Source organism: Hippopotamus amphibius, chromosome 5 (genome assembly GCF_030028045.1).
Source record: "Hippopotamus amphibius kiboko isolate mHipAmp2 chromosome 5, mHipAmp2.hap2, whole genome shotgun sequence".
Classification (NCBI taxonomy): Eukaryota; Metazoa; Chordata; class Mammalia; order Artiodactyla; family Hippopotamidae; genus Hippopotamus; species Hippopotamus amphibius.
The window spans coordinates 38,780,269-38,807,358 of record NC_080190.1 but is presented as its reverse complement, the minus strand read 5'-3'; the positions used below and the strand labels follow the sequence as shown (position 1 = coordinate 38,807,358).

Sequence of the window (27,090 nt, the reverse complement as noted above, 5' to 3'; positions counted from 1 at the left end):
TAATTATATGTGGAATCTAAAACAACAACAACCAAGCTCATATAAGAAGAGATCAGACTTGTGGTTACCAGACGCAGAGGGTGGGGAAAGGGGAATTGGAGGAAGGTGGTCAAAAAATACAAACTTTGAGTTATAAGATAAATAAGTACTAAGAATGTCATGAACAATATGATGAATAAAGCTTAACACCGTTGTATGATACATAGGAAAGTTGTTAAGAGAATAAATCCTAAGAGTTTTCATCATGAAGAGAAAAGTTTCTTCATTTTTTCTTTTCTTTCCTTTTTATTGTAGTTATATGAGAAGACAGATGTTAGCTGAACCTATAATGTATGTAAATCAAATCATCATGCTTACAAACTATTATATATAAAATAGATAAACCAAAAGGTCCTGATGTATAGCACATGGAACTATATTCAATATCCTGTAATAAACCATATTGGAAAAGAATATATATATATACACACACACACATATATACATAATATATATACCCATATACACACACACATATGAAACTCAATCACTTCGCTGTACATCAGAAGCTAACACAACACTGTAAATCAAATATACGTCAATAAAAAAATCATCACATTGTAAGCCTTAAAATTATATAGTGATGAATGTCAATTATTTCTCAATAAAACTGGAAAAAAAGGAAAAAAGAACTAACTGCCAATGGGCACTGATCCTCTGAACTGACAAATCACCATGCCAGCTGCCTTCCTTGTCTCTGTCTCCAGTTCTCTTGGCTGTTTCCTGGTGTGTCACATTTTTCTCCTCTAAGCTTATTCTGCTCAGGTATCCTCCTCTCAGCCTCTCCCAGGAACCTCTGAAAACAGGCCTTTGCTGCCAGCCACAACCCTCTTTTCTGGTTTCCAGACACCCTTTTTATAAAGCACTAAGCTCACATCCAAAATTTGCCTCTCATGGGAATGATGAAAGCTTCCACATGTAAGAACCAAGATGAAAGAGATTCCTTTTAACTCTGTGACTCCCAGAACACAAGATCCATAATGTTGATGGGAGAAAAATCAGATGCAACCATCATATCATTTTAAACAAATCTACAGTTTATTCTGACACATAATCAATGAATCCTTATTGCAGCAAAAACAAACATCCTCCTTCTTTCCTGCATTGTTGATTTGTTACGGGGGGAACATCGATGCTTTTCTTGATGATGCCATCAAGTAAAGTTATGTAGTGCAAATCACTTTCTTTTGCTGCCCAGGGAGTGTTGCCAGAGAAGAGCAACAAAGAGTTCGATTTGAATGAAGGCACCTCTAGAGGAGAGAGCTAGCACATGCAGATTTCAAATGTGCATTTATTCCAAATGTAAATGAGAAGAATGCATCTCAGTGTACGCACGTTTAACCTAAGTATATTCAACACTATGCCGTTGCGTAAAAGGAAAAGAGGAAACATGACCAAATGAGATGAGAGAATCCCTGTATTTATGCTGTTTCTCTCCTTCAACCTAGAAATCAGCCTCTACTACCACAGCCAAGTGCAAAATAAAGCAAAAGAATTTAAATTCTAGGCTTTAAACTTCCAATGGCTCAGTATTATGGTGAGCTGAAAGGTTTTCAAGGGCTATTTTGAGCTTATATATTTGTCCCTTGTGGGATGAGCTGCTTATGAAAATAAATGTCTGGCATAGCCATGATATTTAGTAGCAAAATGTCCTAACACTCCACGTTTATGTGTCAGATATTAGAAGAGACCACTATCCAGGAGTTTTAAGTGTCAGAAAATCACATTCCTTGCAAAGAAAAAGATATCAAAGCAGCCAAAGGAAATACACACATGTGCATGCAAAACATATATATACACATATATTTTCACAAGGACAGGTTCAGAAATAGAATGAAGCCGACTTAGAAAAAAAGACAAGCCAGATCATCTAATAATAAATTGAGAAGAAAGTGCCACCTACCTGGTTACTGCCCGGGTACAGATGGTAACAAGGAAACAGCCAGCCACAATCATCCAGCCCCAGCCTCCATCCGGTGGGGAGGTAGACCGAGCTCTATTCACTTTTGTCATGGTTCCAATTCTTTTTTCTTCTTTTCCAGGTTACTCCAGCAGCCCAGTTATGATCTTGGAAGGGTTTGCCGTCCAGCGACTTCCTGTTGGCATTCAAGATTGGCATAGAGTGCTACCTGGCACATGGGTTATTGGCCATCTAAAACCAAAAATCAGGACATATTTGTATTTTATTGCCATATCCAAAGATAGTTTTTCACTTGGTGGAAGTGATTATTACTTTCCTGTTACATACAATTATTTGTAACTGTGAATACTGGACTGGGGCAAAGACCATTAGTTGTCCTTGGAATCTATCTGCTCTCTTCTTTTTAATGACAGATTCTCTCAACTTTTAGCCAAATCCATGATGACAGTTTGATACCATTTTCCATACCTTGAAGGTAAATGTGGCAACGTGGCTTAGTCTAGACTAAAGGGATATGATTCTGGGTTCCTCAGCTCAAAGGCAAAGGCGCTTTCTCAAGACGTCCACCACCTCCTCTCCCACAGGGTGGAACGTGGATGTGGAGATGAGACAGTTCCAACCACACAGGCCCGGACATCACCCTAGAGGCTGGCACAGCAACAGGACAGAAGGAGCCTGGGTCCTCAAACAATTCTGTGGGAAAGAGGTGCCTCTCCAGCTCTGGACTTCACATACCCCTCACTGTTACGCCAAAGGTCAATAAGCCTCAGCTTTATTTGAAGCTCTCCATTCTGGAGTCTTTCTGTTACAACAGCTTAGGCTATGTCTTAATTATTACACTGAATGATTCTGACAGTAACTGCACTGGCATTTCTGACCAAGAATGCTATAAATCTTAGATGGAAAAAAACTGAAGCAAGAAGAGAATGGAAAATAAATGAAACCAAATAGAAAGCCCAGAAGGTAGTACACAATAATTCAATATAACTAACTAAGGTAGCAAAGAGGGATGGAGAAAAAACAGGATTATTTGCTACCTCCCGTTACAACTCTCCATTTAGTTCTTGACCTTCTAAATAGATCAGAGTTAAATGTAAAAAAGAAATCATTAAAAATCTAGGTGAAAATACAGGCAAATATTTATCCAATCTCTGGGTAGAAGAAGGACTCCCTGAGATGTAATGTTAACAAACCAAGGGAGGACTTCCCTGGAGGCGCAGTGGTTAAGAATCCGCCTGCCAATGCAGGGCACGCGGGGCCAGTCCCTGGGCCGGGAAGATCCCACATGCCACAGAGCTACTAAGTCCATGCGCCACAACTACTGAGCCTGCACTCTAGAGCTCACGGGCCACAACTATTGAGCCTGCATGCCACAACTACCGAAGCCCGTGTGCCTAGAGCCCATGCTCCACAACAAGAGAAGCCATTGCAATGAGAAGCCCATGCACCACAATGAAGAGTAGCCCCTGCTCGCTCAACCAGAGAAAGTCCGTGGGCTTCCCCAGTGGCGCAGTGGTTAAGAATCCACCTGTCAATGCAGGGGACATGGGTTTGAGCCCTGGTCCGAGAAGATCCCACATGCCGCAGAGCAACTAAGCCCATGTGCCACAACTGAGCTTGCACTCTAGAGCCTGTGAGCCACAACTACTGAGCCCACGCACTGCAACTACTGATGCCTGTGCGTCTAGAGCCCATGCTCCACAACAAGAGAAGCCACCACAATAAGAAGCCCGCACACCGCAATGAAGAGTAGCTCTCACTTGCAGCAACTACAGAAAGCCTGCGCTCAGCAACGAAGACCCAACACACCCAATAAATAAAAATAAAAAATAAATAAATAAAATTTTAAAAAAAATCTACTTTCAGCAACAAAGACCCAACACAGCCAATAAATTAACTAAGTTATTTAAAAACAAAACAAAACAAACAAAAAAAAAGAACCAAGGGAAAATTTTATTGATTTGTCTAAATTAAAATTTAACATTTCTATACATCAAAACATGTAATAAATAATACCAAAAGGTAAACCATAGACTTTGGGGAAAAAATTAGCACCACATGACTCAGAGAAGTAATATCTGCAACATTAATTCAACTACCAACACTTATGGAGTATCTAATATGTGTTAGGCATTATTCTGGTCACTGAGGATTCAGTGGTGAGCAAGACACACACAGCTCCTTGTGGTGGACAGACCCTATGGTCTCACCTCCTGCTGTTCTTGACTTTGTGTAATCCCTTCCCTTGAGTGGGTGGGATCTCTGACTTGCTTTTCGCCAGAATATGGCACAGGTGATGATGGGACATGATCCCATGATTAGGTCATGCTGAATAAGACTCAGCCTTGCTAGCTGACTTGCTCTCACTCTCCCACTGGCCTTGAAGAAGCCAGCTGCTGTGTTGCACACCACCATGGGGAGGGCCACGTGGCAGGGAACTATGGGCAGCCTGTAGGAGCTGCGGACAGCCTCAGACAGCTAAAGTGACAGCAAAAAGCTGGAGCTCTCGGTCCTACAACAGAAAGGAAATGAATTCTGCCAACATGCCAAGTGAGCTTGAAGGCAGATTCTTCCCTAGTTGAGCCTCCAGTTGAGAACACAGTCTGGCTGACACTTTGATTGCAGCTTTGGGAGACCCTGTGCCAAGCACCCAAGTAAGCGAGGCTTGGATTTGGCCCAAGAGATCAAGTGTTTCTTATGGTATACTTTGGCACGTCAGTCAAGCTTCTTAATTACAGTTAGGGATGAATTTTTTAAGAGACTAAATAAGAGTTTTAACAGGTGATTTTTCCACTGGATTGAGCCAATCACCCAGTTTTGGGTACAATTTCATCATGATCACCAGAAGAAATTTTAAGTAATATTAATTAAATATAACATCATTTCAAATATGACCAAGCGTGCATTTTTTGGTGACCATAGACCATGCAGCACCTGGTAAATTATGGACAAACCAAAATAATAAAGAAAAATTTACTTTAAAACCACGACTTTCTCAAGAAAATGGCTCACGGTAAGACCTTGCAAGCGTGCATCTTTGAAGCCACGGGAACAAATTGGCAGTCTGTGAGTTCGGAGAGCAAATGCAGAGCAAAGATAGTGAGCCCAAGGCAACAAGAGTGATTCCATGCAGACCACTTAGGCTTGCTCGCTTTCAAGACCTGGAAGTGTCTCCCTCTTTGTCTTAATTAGCCAACCTGTGAATGTGGGGAGCCTGACAAAGGAGATGGAGTCAATGGCTGGAGAGTATAAATCCATCAGAAGTACTAGAAGAGTAGTACTGGTACAAATATTAAGCCTACTGACTGAGAGAAAGTCAAAATTGTTATTTGAAATGGTAGTATTGCTAATCACTGGCCTGGGGACAGAGTCATAGCCAAAACACGGGCTAAGTGAAAACAACAGGATGGAGGTAGCTTTTCAGACCGTTGCCATAGGCCATGCTGCTATGAAGCATCATTATAGACAGCATCTCATTTAATCCTTACGATAACCATAGATGGTAGGTGTTATTATCCCTATTTTACAGATACAGCAACTCAGACTAGAGAGATTCGGTAATTTTCCTAATTATTATTATCACTGCCAAGGAGCAGAAATGGGATATGAACTTTAGTCTTACTTTTCCTAACCAATGCCCTACACTGCTTCCACTACCTTTCCTTATTCCATGAGGTAAATTCATATACATTTTTACCTAATCATATGCATATACTTCTTGCTGAAGGCACCAGTAGGACGACATTAATTGCAGTCTGATGCAGCTCACTGACTTGATCAGCCAGGGAACTCTCCCTGATAACAAAGCCGCTGAAAGAGTCTCTAACACGCTGGAGCTTTAGGGTCAGACCCTCCAAAACATAACTTTGTGTCATGGGTAAGTTACTTTTAATAGTCAACTACTTTCTTCCCCAATATTAAACATTCAAAGAAAAACTCATTTAAAAGATATATCATACCTGTATTTTCGCTTTAATATACACAGCCTACTGCAGCAGACAGAGCTAGCTGTGTAACCCAAATCCACAGCTCACCCCTCCTCCATTCTATCATAGCCCTGGCTTGGTTCAGGGGTCTACTCTATCTGCTGTCTCTCCAGCAGCCACTTGCTTCAGGGTCAGGTGGCCCAATCCAGTGTTTCAGGGAAAGGGTTCTGACTGATCTCCCTTTCCCTTGTCAGTAAGTGCTTAGAGACTAGGATGTGAAGCAATTCCAGCCAATGAGCTATGAGGGAAAGTCCTTTGGAAAAGATTTCCTTGCTCTTAAGAAAAGATACAGGAAAGAAACAAGCCTTGCTTCTTTCTGTGGACATTTTGAATCTGGATATGACACCTGGAACTACAGCTGTCACTTTTTCACCATGAGGGAAGCTGGCCTGAGGACAAAGTCAATAAGCCATCTTGCTGGCACAGCAGAAAGATGAAAAGAACCTGGAAATTTAATGATGTCACTGAGCCACTAAATTAACCAGTTCTGGAGCCACCCTATCTAGCTCTTTAGGTAACATAATACATTTTACTTACTGTGGGAAGTAGTTGAGATTTCTGTTACTTTGGCCAAAAGGATCCAAATGGATACATGCCTTCAGACAGTGGAGCCAGAGTCAACTGCCTCTCATCCCCATGCCACGTTCAGTGATGTCATATTGGTGGCTTGAAACTGGCCATGTTAGGAGTGCCTCTACCACAGAAACCACACATTGGTAAACTACACATCAAATCTTTTTGTATCCTGAGAGAACCAGTTAGTAAACATTTATTAGCACTCCACTGCAATGTTGGGGTAATTTAAGGTGTATACAGTAAATATTTCTATGAACTACGAAGTCAAGCCAAAGAACTAGAAAAGAATTTAAATATCTATACAGTGAGCTAGCCACTTAGCTAGTTTGTCACTTTTTAATAAGATAATTTGTCTGTCTCATTGGGCAGGAATTGGCAAACTACAGCCCTCAGGCAAAATTTGGCCTGCTGCCTTTTTTGGTAAATAAAATTTTACTGGAACACAACCATACCCATATATCTGCATTTTGTCTTTGCTTTCATGCTACAATAGCAATGGAGTAGTTGCCACTAAGTAAAAGTATTCAGGCTAGCAAAACCTAAAATATTTACTATCCGGCCTTTTACAGAGAAAGTGTGCAGACCCCTGTTCTAGGGAGATGTGATGCACTGATCTGCAGAATAAAATGCCAATATTTGGGAGGATGGGGTGGAAGAGAATTGATATTTATGGCTATGGTAGCAGAGTGCAGGGTAGAAGGTCGAAAAGAACTAGCAGTCAGAGGGAGATCTGGGTCCTACCTGGTCCTGATTCTCTAACTTATGAGTTATATGAACTCAGGCAACCTACTTTACCTCTCTGAGCCTCAGCTTTCTCAGCCATAAAATGGGGCTAATATCCTCACAGTACGTTGTATGGATTAAAATGAGATAAAATGAGTACCTGCACACTACTATATACAAAATAGACAATAAGGACATGCTGTATACCACAGGAAACTATATTCAATATCATGTAATAATCTATAATGGAAAAGAAATCTGAAAAAGAATATATATATATATGCATGTATGTATAACTGAATCACTTTGCTGTATACCTGAAACTAACACAATACTGTAAATCAACTCTACTTCAATAAAAAAATGTAATTGGAAGAACATGAAAAGAACCCAGATGAATGGATAAAGAAGATGTGGTCTATAATATATATACACTGGAATATACTCAACCATAAAAAAGAATGAAATTTTGCCACTTGCAACAACATTGATGGACCTGGAGGGTATTACGTTTAGTAAACAAGTCAGACAGAAAAAGACAAATATTGTATGTTTTCGCTTATATGTGGACTCTGAAAAATGAAACAAAGGAATGAATATAAAAAAACAGAAATTCAGACTCACAGAGAACAAACTAATGGTTAGCAGCAGGCAGAGGGGTGGGGGAGGGGCAATTGGGGGGAGGGGACTAAGAGATACCAGCTACCACGTAAAAAGTAAATACGATACAAGCATGTAATGTGCAGCACAGGGAATACAGCAAATATTTTATGATAACTTGAAACAGGGTATAATCTATAAAAGTTATCGAATTACTATGTTGTACACCTAAAACTAATATAATATTGTAAATCAGCTATTCTTCAATATAAACCAATCTGTCAATCAATCAATCAATAAATCATGAGCAGTATCTGGTACAAAAACATAGATATTATTTGCCATGTGACTTAACCTGTTTTCATTTATTCATCACTCATTAATTCAGTAAATATTCATTGTGTGTCCAACATGCACCAGGTACTATTCTAGGAACAGGGCATAGAGCAGCGAAGAAAATAAACAATGGCCCTGCCTTCAGGAAGCTTACATCCTAGCAGGACAGGCAGTCAATAATCTGTTGAACAATAATTTCTGAGCCTTACCTTCTTCGTTTATACAAAAAAAAAAAAAATCCCCTCTATCTACTTTGTGGGACTGTAGTTAGATACAGATGAGAATAGTCACAAACTGGCAGCAATGAGCAAATCAAACTTCAGGACATTTTTGTTAGACCAACACTGTTTTTAAAATGTTTACTTTGGTTGCCATGTGTAAATACGAGATTTCCTAATGCTATGGACTGAATTTGTTCCCCCAGAATTCATATGCGATGGTATTTGGAGGCGCGGGCCTTTGGAAAGTGATAAGGTCATGAGCACTCTGTGCTTACAGAATGGGATTAGTGCCCTTTTAAAAGAGACCCCAGAGAGCTCCTTTGCCCCTTCTGTCATGTGATGTCACAGTAAAAGCATGGCATCTTTTAACCAGCAAGTGGGTTCTCACGAGACACTGAATGTGCCAGCTCCTTGACCTTGGACTTCCCAGCCTCCAGAACTATGAGAACTAAAGGTTTGTTGTTTAAGCCACCCAGTCTGTGATATTTTTGTTATAGCAGCCTGTACCAACTAAGATATCTAAAATCCAGATTTCCAAGTTGTCTTGAAAAACTGAGAGCTGGTCTGGCATTCCTTCTTGACAGCCATCAGCTGCAGTCAAGTATGGTGCCCCTCCTTTGGGTAAGGTCTGTATATCCCCCTCCACCCTGCTCCTGACCTCCTGTATTGTCCAATCCCTGTGCTGTTTCACTCACCTACAATACCTGCTGGGCTCCTGGAGGCAATAAGATCTTCCACTTCTGCCTATACTGTGTTGCCATAAATCAAAGTTTCTTGCACAGCCACATGTGAGTCGACTTTATGGCATGATTAATGTCTAACACTCTGGCAATTTTAATAGAACTAGCATTTGAGATTCTACCAACAACTGTGTACAAACACATACAATGTAATAACTCACCGACTGAACACAGTTAAGTGTCATGAAATGAGAGGATCAGTTGTACAAGTGAAAAGGTCAAAGCTCAGAAAGCTCTGCCTTGGGACTTCCCTGGTGGTGCAGTGGTTAAGACTCTGCACTCCCAATGCAGGGGGCCCAGATTCGATGCCTGGTCAGGGAACTAGATCCCACATTTATGCCACAACTAAGAGTTTGCATGCCACAACTAAGGAGCCCTCAAGCCACAAATAAGACCTGGAGCAACCAAATAAATAAATATCGGGGGGGGGGGGGAAGCTCTATCTTGCTATATAGTCCTAGCCTCTTCATAGATTTTTCTGTTAAAATAGTCCCCAAGGTTGAGGTATCTTTTTTTTTAAACTCTTTATTGGAATATAATTGCTTTACACTGTTGTGCCAGTTTTTGCTGTACACCAAAGTGAATCAGCTGTATTTATACATATAAGCTTTTGCACAGCAAAAGAAACCATAAACAAGACAAGAAGACAACCCTCCGAATGGGAGAAAATATTAATCACCAAAGCAACTGACAAAGGATTAATCTCAAAAATATACAAGCAGCTCATGCAGCTTAATACCAAAAAAGCAAATAACCCAATCCACAAATAGGTGGAAGACCTAAATAGACATTTCTCCAAAGAAGACATGCAGATGGCCAACAAACACATGAAAAGATGCTCAACATCACTAATCACTAGAGAAATGCAAGTCAAAGCCACAATGAGGTATCACCTCACACCGGTCAGAATGGCCATCATCAAAAAGTCTAGAAACAGTAAATGCTGGAGAGGGTGTGAAGTGTCTTCTAATTTAAGATTATAAAGCCATCCACCCATAAATGGCCAGTGTGAGACCATCTCAGTCTGTGCTGCCCAGTGTTGTTGAAAAATTCGGAGACAGGCAGTGCTATGAAACAGCCCTCTGGAAAGCAACATAGTGCAATGGATCAAGAATTAGAAAGTTATTCATATTCTTTGAAGAGTAATCTCAGTTCTGGGAATTTATCCTAAGCAAACAATCTAAGAGAAGCTGAACACTGTGGGCAAAAAATAATAGCTGTGCTATGAATAACATGTAAAACTGAAACAAACTAAATGCTCAACAACTGGGAAGTGTCTAGAGAATTATGATACATCAAACAAATGGAATAATAGACAATCCTTTAAAATTATAAACAAGAAGAAAATACTGTAATATGGTAAAACATTTATGATGCAATGCTAAAGCAAAAAGAAGACTAAAATTGTGCATACAATGTGAGGGAAGCTATGTAAAACTTCTGTGAAAGTTGTATTCTTGTAACTTACAACAAATGGGAAGAATATGCAAAAAGGAAGTATAAGTGGGATGGTATAATTTAGTTATGATTCGTTTATTTATTATTATTTTTTAATTGGAGTGTAATTGCTTTACAATGTTGTGTTTCTGCTGTACAATGAAGTGAATCACCTATATGATTCATTTTTAAAATTGCATTCTATTCTGCATGATACTATAATGGTGGATACATGACATTACACATTTGTCAAAACTCATAGAACTGTAGAACACAAAGAGCGAACTTTGCAAACTATGGACCTCAGTTAATAATGGTGTATCAATATGTGTTCATCAATTGTAACAAATATACCACACTAATCTAAGATGTTAAAGATTGGAGAAATTGGTGAGGGATGGGGGGAAGGATATCTAGGAACTCTTTGTACTTTCTGCTCAAATTTTTCTTTAAACCTAAAACTTCTCTAAAAATTAAAGTCCATTAATTAAAAATAAATAAAATAAAATTATATTCAATACCATTATATATATAATTTTCTGAAATAGATATTTCAGGTTACTCTTGCAGTGTAAATGTCAGCACAAAAATCTCTTTTGTATGGTTTCTCCAGGACTACAAATAACCATATCATTTATTGACGCTGCACACTGAAAATTAGGTGATTATCCTGTAAAAGACACAGGGAAGGAAACAAGCCCCTGGCAAAATAAAATGTTCTGTTTCTTTAAAAGATATTAAACATCATTAATTTTTACCTTCCCTCTGCTATCCCCAGATGCTTCCATTTTTATTTGTTTCAGTTAGATAGCCTCTCTTTGGCATTCCCATATCTTATAAGTTAAGAACAGATTGGTGACGGTCTCTCAAAAAATATAATTGCATAAATACAAATAAAAAATGCAAGTAACAGCACAGTGAGCAAAGGTCTGTTGTGAATTAGAGTCAAGCTGGGTAAAACCATGGAACAAGGAATATCCTCACAGGGTTCCAGGGTGGGAAGAAAGGACTTCTCTGAAAGCATTAGTATGTGAGACTATTATTAATAATTCCTCGTGAATAGTCACCCTTGAGCCTCAAAAGCCTCAGAGATGGGCACGATTTTCCTGCTTCCATGATGATGAAGCCGAAGCTCACAGAAGTGAAGGGACTCACCTGACAACACTGTATCTGAATTGCCATGGGGATGAGTAGCTCTGGCACAGATTTCGGACGGTGCGCTTGCCCATCTGCCCTCCAGATTTCAAAATTGTTACTGGGCATTTCTGTCAACAAGCCACGGTAAAGCTTAAGCACTCATTCATGTGAATGACCACGACCAAAGAAGCAAGAGGTGGGGAGGTGGAGGTGGGAGGTGAGGTTAACCACAAGGTTAACTCAGGGGTATATTGCTGCTCACAAAACACGTGAGTTTCTTTCAAAACAGGTCATGTAATACGTATTCAGAAGAGATGCACAGGCTAAACAAGGCTAAACTAGTTTCCTAGAGACTTTGGAGCAGCCTGCAGTTCCCCTAGAATATTAGCCTGAGACTCTTGTAAATAATTAACCCACCTGATATGACACAAATATAATGAAAAAGTCTTTATTAAGAGAATACCTAAAAGTATAAGCAAAGAAAGTACATCATGCAATTCTTCATTTTACTAAGCAGCCTTCCATTTATTTTATTTTGACACCCAACCACTAAAATATAATTGCATTCTGCATCTCATTCTGGCTTCAGAAAAAAAAATTTTGAAGCAAAACAGGCTCTATATTATGATGTTCCTCTAACATTACTCCCTGAACAGTGCAAGTTGTGATATATTTTCAATTTCACTTTATCCTCTCTGCATTCAAAAATCTAATCATTTGCAAAGAATTCTTGCTAACAGTCAATCACCCTCCAGTAAAGCACTCCATTTGTAGGGCAAATCTTTCACATTGCCCTCGGTAAAGTTTTCTGAAGTGATCCCTTCTACCAGTAGAAAAACTACACATTTCTTACAGTCAGTATGCAGGTGGAGAAAAGATGCTTATTTGGGTAGGCTCCAACACTCTTTCTGTTGTTCTTTCCTTCCTCAATCCCTTCTACTTATTTTCAGTGCCCTAACCTTTAGCAGTGCTTACTTTTAAATTGGTTTGCGACCATAAGAGAGGTAAAGGTGTGTGGCAGAAAGATAACAAGAGTGGGATTCAAGACCACTGGGTTCAAGTGACACTACTTAGTTGTATGACCCTGTGTGACTCACTTCCTCTCGGCCACCATTTCCTCATCTATAAAAACAGGGCATCAGGGACTTCCCTGGTGGTGCAGTAGTTAAGAATCCGCCTGCCAACGCAGGGGACTTGTTTGATCCCTGGTCCGGGAAGATCCCACATGCCGCGGAACAACTAAGCCCGTGTGCCACCACTACTGATGCCCATACACCTAGAGCCCGTGCTTTGCAACCAGAGAAGCCACCTCAGTGAGAAGCCCGTGCACCGCAAAGAAGAGTAGCCCCCACTCACTGCAACTAGAGAAAGCCTGTGCAGCAGCAAAGACCTAACACAGCCAAAAAAATAAAATAAAATAAAAAGTTAAAAAAGTTAAAAAAAAAATAGAAACAGGGTGTCAAATTACTGATGTCTAGACTTTAAATCAGTCGACTGATTAAGTATCTCTTCCCCAATATCTAAGATACCTGGTAGACTTTGCTTATTGTTTATTGCTGTGCAGAACAAGGAAATGGGTCCCATCCAGAATAAATCCATCTATAAGTAAGAAGTCACAGAATTGTGTTGAAGGGGAAGTTCCCATCACACAGAAAGGGAGAGTAGACGCCTACACCAAGAGAGGAAGTGGAAATGTTTTTTTAAAGGAAGAGTGATGAGTTGTGCAGATATCTCAGGCACCACGTCTCCCACTGCCTGGACCAGCAGTATGTATGTGATACAGAAAAGACATAGGAACCTGAGCAGGTGAGGGGGAAGCTGAAGTAAGGAGGCCTGTGCTGTGTGTCCCATGGGTAAAAATGGAAAGACAGTGCTTCACTGGATGCCCTTGGCCTGTGATGTGTTTGGGCAGAGAGAAAGCCAGAGACAGTGTCAACTAACTGTCCCTCACCTCCCATCTGGCACAGGAGTGATTAGAGGCTCTCTCATGTTCTCAGTGGAAGACAGCTAAGAGATGAGAGGCAGAGCTGAGGCAAAGGGGAAAGTGACTTTGCGGCAAATAACCTGAGCCAAATGGAAATCATGGCTGATCCTCAAGGATGACAACAAGAAAGGTGAGAAATTTCCCCATGTGCTGGACAGTCAGAGAGTACAAACTGTAAGTTCCTCCAGCAGCAGCTATATCATCACAGTACACAATGAGGACAGAAGCCCTTACCTAGAGACAACCAAGGTGAGTTTCATCAGCAGAATGCCCAGTGACCAATACTAGGGACAGTTCAGCTTAGGCCAATGAGAATTCACAGATCTGCATGCCAACCACCTCCTCCACCATTTCCACGATGTCGCATGAATTCTCCCCTAAACCAACCACTCATACAGGAGAGGGAGGGATGAACACAATGCAGGAGAGAAACAACATTTATACAGAAATCAACCTTCAACTTGGCTACATATTGATTCAAAAAAGACTGAGCTAAATGGAAGACATTACTTTAAACTTGCAAAACCTGCTAGAAACTTTTTTAGATTGAGGTATAATTTATATACAATAAAACACACCCATTTTAAGTCTACATTTTGATGACTTTCGACAAATGTACACACTCATGCAACCACAACCACCACAATCAAGATATAGAATATTTTCATCACCCCAAACACTCCCTCATGCTCCTTGCAGTCAGTCTCCACCAACCTCAGCACTGCGTTATCACTATTTGCTTTCTGTTGATGCAGATGAGTTCGGCCAGTGAAGAATTTCATAAACATAGAATCACACAATATGGACAATATGAAAGAATCACTGGTTTCTTTCACTTATGATGATGTTTTGAGATTCATGCAGGTTGCTGTGCATACCTGTATTTGATTCCTTTTTATTGATGAATAGTAATCTGTTTTATGGATATATTACTATTTATTTATTTATTTGTTGAGGGCATAATTTTGGGCCATTACGAATAAAGCCTCTGTGAACATCTGTATACAAGTCTTTTGTGGCCATATGCTTTCATTTTCTTGAGTAAATACTTAGGAATGAAATTACTGAGTCACAGTGACAAGAACAAGGACGCAGGTGCAGAGAATGGACTGGAGAACTCGAGGTTTGGGAGGGGGTGGGGGGTGAAGGGGAAGCTGAGACGAAGTGAGAGAGTAGCACAGACATATATATAGTACCAACTGTAAAATAGATAGCCAGTGGGAAGTTGTTGTATAACAAAGGGAGTTCAACTCGAGGATGGAAGATGCCTTAGAGGACTGGGATGGGGAGGGTGGGGGGGACTCAAGGGAGGGTGGGGGGAGAGTCAAGGGAGGGAGGGAATACGGGGATATGTGTATAAAAACAGATGATTGAACTTGGTGTACCCCCTAAAAAAAATAATAAAAATAAATAAATAAAAATAAAAAATAAAAATCCAAAAAAAAAAAAAAAAAAAAAAGAAATTACTGAGTCATATTGTAAGTGTATATTTAACCTTAGAGGAAACTGCCCAGCTGTTTTTCAACATGGCTGTATGATATTAGCAGTAACATATTAGAGCTCCAGTGTGTAATGGAGTCTTATTGTAGTTTTAATTTGTACTTTCCTGACTACTAATGATGTTAACCATTTTTTTTCATGTTTTATTAGCTATTCGTATATCTTCTTTTGTGAAGTCTTTGTTCAAATATCATGCCCATTTTTAATTGGGTTATCTTATTATTGAGATACAGGAATTCTTTGTATATTCTAGCTACAAGTCTTTTGTAGATATATGTATTGCAAATATTTTCTCCTATTCTGTGGCTTGCCCATTCATTTCTCAATGGTGCATTTTGAAGAGCAGAAACTATTAATTTTGGTGAACTGAAATTATTATTTTTTCTTTTTAGTAAATTGTATTTCTATATATTAGTAGTTGTTGCCAAAACTCTGCCTCTGCTCACCAGTGCTGAATAGAAACACGGAGACAGAGTTTTGGGTGAAGTAGAAAAGAATAGCTTTTATTGCTTTGCCAGGCAAAGGGGGTCACAGCGGCTAACACCCTCAAAACTGTGTGTCCTGCCCTGGAGGGGGTAGTGAGGAATCTTAAAGTGTTCAAGGAGCAGGGCATGATCAGCTCGTGGACAATTCTTGGATTGGCTGGCAACAAGGTGAAGTTTCAAGCATCGTCAACCTTCTGGTTTAAACCAATCTAGGGTCTATGTTCTTCCGCTCAGCAGTGTTCATCTGGTGGGGGGTCTGCTTCCTGTAAAAACAACTTAGGAATGTGTGTCAGGACTTTATATCTTTCAGGGAACTGGGAGTTCGGTGATTCTGCTATGTGGCAGACATAGTCTAAATTGTTACCAGCTCCCCAGCCCAACAGCTATTCTTTGTTTCTACATCTTCATATTTCCCAATCATTAACTCTTGAGGCAGATTTTACTTCAAAAGACAAGGACACAGGGGCTTGTACACAATTTCATAGTGAACAATTAGAAACTGGAATTTAAAAATATCACCTTACATTAGGCATTTCATCAAAACCCATGAGATGCCTAGGAATAAATTTAACATAATATGTGCATTATTTGTACATTAAAAACTACAAAGCAGTTCTGAGAAAAATTTATAAAGGCTTGAGAGAGAGAGAGGGAGAGAGAGGGAAAGAGAGAGAGGGAGCAAGCATGTTCATTCCATGGAAGACTCAAAAGATGTCATATCTACCCATGTTGATTGTTTCAATGAAATCCCAATCAAAAGTCTAGCAGCCTTTTTTTAAATAGAAACTAAGCTGATTCTAAAACTCATATGGAAATGCAAAGAACCTAGAAAATCCAAAATAAATCCAAAAAATCCAAAAGTTAAAAGAAAAGTTGAAGATATACTAATTGACTTTCAAAGACTTGCTCTAAAACCAAAGTAATCAAGAGTGATTTTGGCACCTTAGATTAGTGGAACAGAATAGACAGTTTAGAAATAGATCCACACATTTATCCCTATGGGAAAAAACAACTCTCTAGTCTTACCTCACACCATATACAAACCTAACTCAAAACAGCATATCTAAACATAAACACAAAAACTATATTAAAAAAAAAAACTTCTAGAAGAAAACATAGGAGAAAATCTTCATAATTGGGGGATAGGCAAAGGTTTTTTAGACAGGACATAAAAAGCAAAATGAACTCCCCACTCTTGCCTTCATAGAGGCTTGTGAAGACACTTAGATTTATTACAGCAACAAAGAAGCTGTTTTTTTTTTTCACATCTGTGTCATTATATGAGCAAATCTTAACCTTACCACAACTCACTAGAGAAGATTTCCAATGGACTCACTATTGCCTCGACAGTGGAAAAGTCCTCTTTAATGGTATACCATTTGTAGCTCTTAGGGTGTCCCATTTGAAGCTCTTTATCTAGATACTCACTCCTGTCTCTGTAAAAACAAGAGGGCAACTGAGAGATTTCTGATAATGGAAACTCAATGTCCTCGGCCATGACCTGTTGACTGAGGACTGCCTGGTCCCATGTTCAGCCCGTATGTATGACCATTTCCTTAGCCAAACATCAGCCTCATTCCCAGCCCATCATCCCTCTCCCACCTATCCTATGATACTAGACATGTCTTGCAACCCACTGAAAAAATCAGGCTTTAGTATCTTCTTGCATGCTGTTTTCTTTACCTTCAAATTCCTTCCTTCCCCACTTCCCCACCTGACTTATCTATCATTTCTGCTTCAACTGCTTCCACTCCAGCCCCATCCCTCAAAGTAGTTATCTCCCTTTTACAGACTCTTCAAGCTCTCTTTATATACCCCTCCTGCCCTTATCAAATGCACTACTGTTATGTATTTAATGTATCTCTCTACCACTGAACTGTTTAATTCCACAGAACAGAAGCTAGTTTGTCATCCTTGCTCTTCCTGCAATTTTCTCCACCATCCCCAAACCCCAACACACAAACACAATGTCTGATGCAGAGTAAGAGCTCTATCAGTGTCTAATAAATGAATGAAATAAGTTCTGCCTTCTCCAGAGAGAACCCTAGCAAGTCATAAAAAATAAATTAAAAGCGTAAATAACAGTCACTAGTTTTAAAGTGGTAATTCAATTGAAGGAAATGGGAAAAGCACTCATCTTCATCAGAAAGGTCTAATCTTCAGACATCAAGCAAGAAAATCAACCATTTCAACTAGAAAATGAAGAATATTCAGCACAACCAGCTTCTCTCTAAAGGATGCACACCCAGGAGCAAAGCAGTCTTGCCACAGAGGAACCAGCTAGTATTTAGAGCTCAAGTCTCTGACTCCTGAGCCAGTAAGTAAGCCACACAGTAATAACAGTAACAAAAGTTACTATTCGGGGGCACTTAATCCATCAGGCTCTGAATTCACTATTATACATATGTTATCTCATTTTATCTTTACCCCAGCCCTGTGAAGGAGGTATTATAATTTCCATTGTATAGATAAAGAATGCTCTAACTATCCAAGATTCAGCCTTGGCCTGAGTTCAAAGCTTGTGGTCTTAATCTCCGCATCCTGTTACTCTACACTTGGCCTCCAAGCTCCCTCCTGGTGGAAGCCAGCAAGGTTATGTTCAATCTGGTGTCTCCAGCACCTAGAACACTGCCTGGCATATATTTGCTAAATGCTACAGTGAGATATAAGCCTCTTGGTCAAGAGCAAGACATCTTGCCTCCCAGTCCATGGACATTTTATTACACTCTCTTATCAAAGATTAAATGTCTGGCTGTATGCCATTCTAGGACTCAAGGCCCCACCGAACACCCTGGCCGAGGGGATGTGCATTAAAGGGCCAACTTCCAGGTCTGCCATGAGGGAATTCCAACACCTTCCCTCACAGCCTTTACATCAGTGGAGCAAAGTGTTCCAGCTGAGCCTTACAGACTTCTCTCCAGGGGCAAACTCAAGCCCCCAAGATGACTGGAAGTAGGAGGGAAATTAAAGAAATCTCTTCTCTCTCTGCTTGGTTTTGTACAGTCTCTGGCTCAGGGACCCAATTGTTTTTTTTTTTCCACTTGGGTCTGGATCTTACAGACACCTTCTAATGCATATGGATTTATTTATTTTTGTTGCCCAATGATACTACACATATGTTGTGAAAAAAATACATTGTTCTTAAGTGCAGAAAGACTAGTAATTTGCTTTTTTTGTTTTTTTTGCTTTTCCTTTCTGCTTCTCTTTGCTTAGTCCTCAAACAGATTCTGGTAATGGAGTAAATAATTACTGACTTCAACCAGATATTTTTGGATTTCTGTCAGGACCTTTGGGCACTAAACTGAAACACTGACCTTTGCTAATAAAGCTGCCAACGTTTCAACATTGTCTATGAGACTCTGAAGATAGGAATACTTTACATAAAATGTAGGATAAACAGCCAAGTGATTTATATGGTATTTGGTCTACAGAAAAGGAGAAAAAGATACAATTTGTGATTCACAAGAGACAGAGACTAGAAAGCAAGCTTCTTTCTCACCCTGTCAGTTCCTAATCAGCAGAGTCGCTGATTCTAGGCAACATCAGAAAAACGCTTACTCCAGAGTCCAATAGTTTGTTGACAGTGCAATTTATAACCAGGAGCTTGCCCCCAGTAACCATTTTCTGCAAAAATACAGTTCTTTTCTCTTCCATTTGGCAATACAAGTAAAAGCAGTGATAGACCTAAGCTATAGCTAGCCCTCTTCAATAAAACACATAGCATGTAGTTGAATATTCCAGCACTTAGCGCATCTTGTGTAAAACTGGTGCTCAATACTTGTGTAGTTCGAGGAAGAAATTTTTGTGTGTAACTCAGTGACCTTGCACAACTCTTTAATTCTAATTTTACACTTTTAACAGCATATGGAATTATTAAATCAGATTATGATATCAGAGGCCTCTTGGCTACAGAGGAGAAACTTGGAGTTTGAGATGCATTTCACAGTCCTTTTGTTAGCTGACAGAGAAACTTTTATTGAAGAACAGTGCTGCCTGTCTCTAACACAACATTTTCCTCACTCCCTAATCACTGCTCCCACCATGTTGTTGACATGGGAGGGGAGCTGAGTGAAATATTTCAGCTGGCTGGAAGTTAACCCCTCAAGTCATGGACTGTTGCGGAGAACTACTGTTTAAAAGAGGGTGCAGGCAGGAAATCCCCTGCCGGCCCAGTGGGTAGGACTCTGCTCGTCCACTGAAGGGGGCACGGGTTCAATCCCTGGCCGGGGAACTAAGATCCCACAAGCCACGTGGTACGGCCAAAGATTAAAAAAATAAAAAATATAAAGATATAAAAAAGAGAGTGCAGGCAGAAGAACTCAGGTCTGTGCTCAGAGTGCAAGCTCCCTGAGAGCAGGGACCTTTAATGTTTCAGTGCCTAGGATGGTTCCTGCAGGAAAATGGCACTCAGTAACTATTTAGTGAAGGAACACCCCCAGTTCTTGAGTTCTGGATGTTTTCTCGAGTCATGTGGGAGGGCGTCTAGGGAGCTTGAGGAATGGGGACAAGAAATTACCCATTCCTTCTTAGTTCTTTTTAGCCACTGTCAAACCAGGTTAACCAACCAGTCTTCCCAGTATCTGGGTAACAGAGGCCTAGGTGAATATATCTCATTGCGAACACAGGGGCAGGGCCAGGCCCTAACCCCAGACAGGGCCAAACCTGGAAACAGAACCTCCCTGCCAGGCGGGTGGTCGCTTCTTGCTTTTGCCGAGTGGCTAAAAATGAATGTGGGCTGCTGAGAGGCTCACCTACAGGGCCTGGCGCTCGGCCCACTGTCTGCCCCACAGTGCACAGGCCATCAAATTCCATAGGCCCTTAGAGATGTTTATTTTTGCACTCTGTAGGCTCTGCTCGCTGCTGGAGCCATGGCAGGTCACACAAAGGACAAGGTGTTGCCAAGCTGAGAACGTGGGGTGTTCCTTAGTGCAAGACCCAAGACCTGAATTTCTTCCTGGAAATGAAAGAGTTAGGAATGCTCTTACAAAAGTTCCTTCAAGATGTAGGTGATCTTTGTCTCTGTCTTTACTGAAATTATTAGGAAAGAACCAGTTCATTCCACTTCCTTATAGTTTTGGACCCAGGGAAAAGTTTGATGAACAAAGACCTTGGAAGTAGTTCCCAACTGTTTTGCATGTGAGGTCCCTCTATACATCCTAAAGTATTTCGTTAGCCAAGCAAGGCAATAGTTATATTTTTAGAATAAGTTATAAGTTGATTAAGAAAATATGTAAAGGCAACATTTAAATGAATTTCACAGCATTTTCAAATACATTTTGTTTTATTTGATGAATCACTAAGACATTTACAAACATTTGAAAAATTGTGGTAACTGTGTATGATATTCTTCTGTCCACTGACAGGATACTGTCATGTACATGTGGATTTGCACACCTTGTACTAATTCTATCGTCTCCTCCCAGGTCTGAGACCCCCAGATTAGAAGCTCCTCTCTGTTTATTAAGGGTAAGCCTGGTGCCTTGAAGAACATCAGTTCCTTCTGGTTTACTAGGTATATTATTTATTCAAGGTCCCAGTAGGAACTGGGAAACTGGGGAGATTTCAACAAAGATATTATTTATAAAGGTGTGAACAAGTGTTCATAAAATCTAGCAAAGGTCAGTAGAGTCCTCTGGGGCCAGTAACACTACCACTTCTAGGCCTGAGAGGCAAAGGGAAAGAGCAGTTATTGGAACCTTCTGCAGAGTCACTGAGTAAAGGAAAGCAGCCAGTCCATAAGTATCTGACAGTAAAAGAACCAAGGAAATAAATACACCAACCTCGCACTCCTGTCTTCCAAGTCCCATCTGTGGCTGAACCGAACAGCAACCCAGCTGATGTAGCCTATACGTGTCAGCCTCCCAGGGCAGAGAATTGGGTGGAAATGAGTGAACAGTGAACTTGGAGGTGCAAATGGAAACTGTCCTGCACACCAGCGTAACCTATAAGCTTGCCCTGTAGTGCATTAGGGCTATGGTTAAAAATGAGGTCAAGTCCTGAGCTGATCAAAGCTGGGCCTTGCCTTTAAATTAGGTTACAGACTCAAATCTTTCAGTGTATTTCAAATAAAAAACTCAACTATGAAACCAACCTCCTCTTTTGCTTCTCATACTAAAACTCTCCCTTAGTTTCAGCCTGCGATCACCTTTAAAAGGGCAACTCCAAAATCTGCATCTCTGCTGCCAATCTTCCTCCGAGTTGAAAACTCAAATTTCCAACAGCCTACAAGCTACCTCAACCTCACATCTCTATAAAGCACTGGCTAGTCTCCCCTGGAAACACTTTTATTTTCGTGCTTTCACCATTTTCCAACTAGGTGTGCTGGAACACTCTGAGTCTTTTGACTCCTCCCCAACTCCCAGAACAAGTGAGTCCAATTTGTACCACTTCTGCTGGTATCCCTCTCACGTCTGCCCTACCTTTTTAGTTTCCCATGACCTTGTACCTGAATGAAGTCAGAGCCTGTCCCAGCCAGCCTGGCTAATCTTGGCTCCACCACTTAGAGAGTGACTCTATTTAGACTATTCTGCACTTACAAATTATGACTCTTATTTAGTGATTCAGGGCCTCAGTTTCTTCATCTGTAGGGTAGCACCATGTACAGTACCTACAACGGGGGACAAAGATCTAATTGATTCCACAGGGCAGAAACTCCAGTGGAGCTAGCACCCCTGGCCTTTTCTCTACCTCCTCACCTACTTTTCTCTGCAGGAGGAAGAGTTGGTTATCTGATTCATGGGTTTGGGAGAAACAGGTGCACAGGCTCAGGGTTTTTTTTTTTTTTCCTTTTTTTTCCCCCATTTGGGATCTGCCTGTGACTAGAGAGTACTCAGCTTTCTCAGCTCTTCCACCCTGTACGTGAAACAGGGGCAGACACCCTTCAAACGAAGTTGTTTGAGGTCCACCATGAATGGTGAGTAAGTCCATCTTCTATGTGGGTAGCATACTGCAGTTCTTCTTGGCTGGTAGTTCTAAGCCTCATTCCCAATTATCAGCATTATTACCACATAAGACAGCATTTTAATCTTTGATTCCAGGGTTTTTTAAAAATAAATTTATTTATTTATTTATTTATTTATTTATTTATTTATTTATTTATTGGCTGTGTTGGGTCTTCATTTCTGCACATGGGCTTTCTCTAGTTGTGGCAAGCGGAGGCTACTCTTCGTTGCGATGTGCAGGCTTCTCAATGCAGTGGCTTCTCTTGTTGCGGAGCACCGGCTCTAGGCACTCGGGCTTCAGTAGTTGTGGCATGTGGGCTCAGTAATTGTGGTTCACAGGCCCTAGAGCACAGGCTCAGTAGTTGTAGCGCATGGACTTAGTTGCTCCACGGCATGTGGGATCTTCCCAGACCAGGGCTCAAACCCATGTCCCGTGTATTGGCAGGCGGATTCTTAACCACTGCCCCACCAAGGAAGTCCTGATTCCTGTGTCTACCTCTAACTTGGTCTTGAACTTGTGAGAAGACAAGTGGTTTTTACTGATCTTTCGATCCCAATTCCTACCTCATTGTTGAGAAAATGAAATGAGGTAATCCACATTATATCACAAAGCATAGGATCTACCCATAGTATGCATCCAAATAAATGTTAGCTATTCTTTTTTTTTTAATTGGGATATAGTTGTTTTACAATGTTGTGTTAGTTTCTGTGAAGTGAAGTGGAGTTCCCTGTGCTATACAGCAGGTTCTCATTAGTTATCTATTTTATACCTAGCAGTGTATATATGCCGATCCCAATCTCCCAATTCCCATCCCCACCCCCACCCCTGCTTTCCCCCCTTGGTGTCCATACGCTTGTTCTCTACATCTGTGTCTCTATTTCTGCCTTGCAAACCACTTCATCTGTACCGTTTTTCGAGATTCCACATAAATGCATTAATATATGATATTTGTTTTTCTCTTTCTGACTTACTTCACTCTATATGACAGTCTCTAGGTCCATCCACGTCTCCACAAATGACCCAATTTTGTTCCTTTTTATGGTAGCTATTCTTATTATCATGGTTGTTGTTGTTATAGACTGCCTCCATGAGTCTTAGAAAAGGAATAGGCATTTAAAATTTCAGTATCTTATGATTACGATAATATTTTATACCAAGATAGTGTGGAGAATAACAATTTCATCAGGCAGAACTTTATAAACTGCAAAAGAAAATTTATCACCATTTCCTCTCCAAAGACTTCACACAGAGGCATCCACATGTGTGCTGAGGCTGGTGTGAAAACTGTTCTGAAAGCACATTTCTCTGAGGAGGCTTACAAGAGGCCCCTAGGCCACGACACAGCTGTAAATAGTAACATAACAGGGCTCAGAAAAAAAGTTTTAAAAAGAAAAAAGAAACCCACATTCCTCTGACAGGATGCCCCTCTCGAAAGAGTTCCAGAGGTTTCCCCCACCCTGAGATATACTACTGCTCTTTGAGGCCTTTAAGGCTGCTACAAATATGAATGCTGCATTACATTCGGAAGCACATAGACCAGTGCACTGGGCCTGGGGTCAGACCTGTCTGGCTTTAAAACCCAGCACCTACAATTAATAGTTGTATGAACTTGGCATGCAACTCAGCTTTCTGAGTCTGTCTCCTGCTCTGTACGTTGGAGTTAACAGTTCCTCTTTATTAGGACTTTAATGAGGATTAAGTGGAAAAATATGTGTAAAAGCGCCTGCTAACCTATTAAAGTATTCACATAATAACATATATTAATTCCCTTACCTATTTTACCAGCTGATACATCTTTCATCTTCATTTGTACCTTTTAATAATTTTCCAAATTAAAAAGTGAAGCAAAAAAAAAAAAAAGCAAAGTAATTATACAAGCTATACAGTAGCACGTAGCAGGCACTCAAAAAATGCTTACCTAAGTTAAACATATACCAGTTACTAGTTCAAATAGTGACATGGTTAGCAAATTATTACTAAATAAATATCTTTATCATAGCTGAAAGTATCCACATTTCTTGTCTTAGAGTATCCAAAGGAAAAAAGTCAGAGAGGGGCTTCCGTGGTAGCACAGTGGTTAACAATCCACCTGCCAATGCAGGGGACATGGGTTCGAGTCCTGGTCCGGGAAGATCCCACATGCCATGAAGCAACTAAGCCCGTGTGCCACAACTACCAAGCCTGTGCTCTAGAGCCCACAAGCCACAACTAATGAGCCTATGTGCTGCAACTACTGAAGCCCGTGCACCTAGAGCCTGTGCCCTGCAACCAGAGAAGCCACCGCAATGAGAAGCCCGAGCACCGCAAGAAGGAGTAGCCCCTGCTCGCCGCAACTAGGGAAAGCCCGCCCGCAGCAATGAAGACACAACACTGCCAATAAATAAAAAAATAAAATAAAAAAAGTCAAAAAGAAAAAGAAAAAAAGAAAAAAGTCAGGGAGAGACCCAGAGACTGTATCTTTGTCAATTCTCCCTTATGATATTGGGACAAGACAAAAGAGCTAAATAATTGAATGAGGGAGAGTGGCAAAGAGAATATGATGGGGAAAACCATAAGTCCAAGAAATACTATGCTCTTTGAACATGTGAACTAATTTTCACTTCTTTGCAGGCAAATTTCTGTATATCAAATATCTGTGTCCATGTTCTCTTCCCTTTAAAATGACTTTCCCTAAGCAGTACACAGATGGCACTTCCCATCCGTGGATATTATAAAGCCTTTACAAGTGACGGCTATGAGGACTGTAGCAGCACCCAAAAAATGCCTGTGTTGGGCTAACTCATAATCAGAACACACACTGAACAAGCTCTGAGTACAACCACAGAAAATACATACGTGCAGGGACAAAATGGGGAAGCAATGCAGAGAAAAAGAAGATAGTTGTGTGACGAAAGTAAGATTATGATCTCTTCCTGTATTTTCTGAACTTCTTGGAATATTCTTATACCCTTCTTATAAAAAGTAATAGAAACCACTTTTATATAGTTGTATCTAAGTGTATTCTTACTGCTTTTTCTCCCCATTCAACACTGATTCATATTTGCTTTTTCGCACATTTGACAGAGTTGACATTTGATATTTTATACCATTATCATGGTTGTGTTTGCCCTCTTCATTTAAACTTGCCAAGATTTTATCCTCCTGGAGTACATAAAAGGGCTTTGCTTTGGGACCACACTCTAATACGTGGATTAAAGTTTACCCCTCACTTCTTTTCTTCCCAACAGGCTGAAAACAAGAAATCTGTGGAAAGAGAAAGTTTATAATTATATTTTAAGGCTTTCTAAGGAAACAATCCAATTGACAGAGTTTAGTTTGTTTTTTTCCAAAAAAAGTGAATGTGTGTGTAAAATAAATTTATTCCAGCATGCTCTTTCACTATAATTTTCAAAATTGTTTTCCTCTTACAAAGTGATGCAATATTTGATGAGTAAATAACAGGGAAAGAAAAAGTCCACTTTAGGGCAACTGTACGAGACAGGATGAGAATGCCATGTTCTTTCTCGTGGCATTTGCAGCTCACTCAAGGATATCATTCCCTTTTCTTTGATAAACTTCTTGGGAGAATGCTGACAATGACAAAACTGTCTTTGCTGAGGGCTAGGAGGAGAATGAGTTCCTTAATATTTTCAGGATAAAAATAAATGAACACGATTTATACTGAAATAGTTTTAGGATTTTAGAACGAGAATAGAAAATAAACATTTTGATTTCTACAAAATAATCACCTATAAGATTGAAAAGTACAATTTCATCTGTAATAAACTGTTCATGTCTTAAATCCATATGCCTCAGTTAGAAGAGAATGTCAAGTAACACAGATTTATTTGGTTTCTCATTTCTCAAGCAATCAATTAAGAACACAGCAAAAAAAGGTTCTTGAATAAACTTTTTGAATGAATGAGTGAACCTTGAATGAATGGCTGAAGTCTACATTCCAAAGGCCAGTGTATTTATACTGTGTATTCTATGGTAACAAGATTGATTTTACAGGTTCCAAGCCCACCAATGATAAGCTATAATCAGTGTGGCAGAAAAAGGTAGCACAGATAAATCTGTAACAGAGTGCAAAAAGATCATTGTTAAGAGTCTAATGGCAATGGAATCGACCAAGAAAAAAAAGAAAGAAAAGAGAAAAAGAAAAGATCCAGAAAATTCAACAGCCGGGAGTCATTTTGTGTAGAAGGAAATACATCAACATGTCTTAATTCAGAGCTTCCCAGCTGCTGAATAGGGCTATAGGTGTGATATGGGTCTGTATTAGTCAGCTTGTGCTGTGTAACAAAATGCCACTGACTGGATGGTTTGAACAACAGACATTTATTTCTCATAGTTCTGGTGGCTAGAAGCCCATAATAAAGTTTCTGACAAATTTGGTTTCTGGTGAGACCTTTCTTCCTGGCTTGTAGATGGCTACTTCTTGCTGTGTCCTCACACGGCCTTTCATTGGCAGGTGGGGGTAG

General features: G+C 40.2%; 1 protein-coding gene across 1 annotated transcript in view; it reads right to left on the bottom strand.

Annotated features, from left to right (window-relative positions):
* Positions 1 to 27,090, bottom strand: part of SLC16A12 (solute carrier family 16 member 12) — an 81,871-nt gene that overhangs the window by 18,508 nt on the left and 36,273 nt on the right. Inside the window, 1 exon segment of the mRNA XM_057734073.1 lies at positions 1,943 to 2,191. Within this exon segment, the coding sequence (XP_057590056.1) occupies positions 1,943 to 2,145 (203 nt within the window). The 5' untranslated portion in view covers positions 2,146 to 2,191.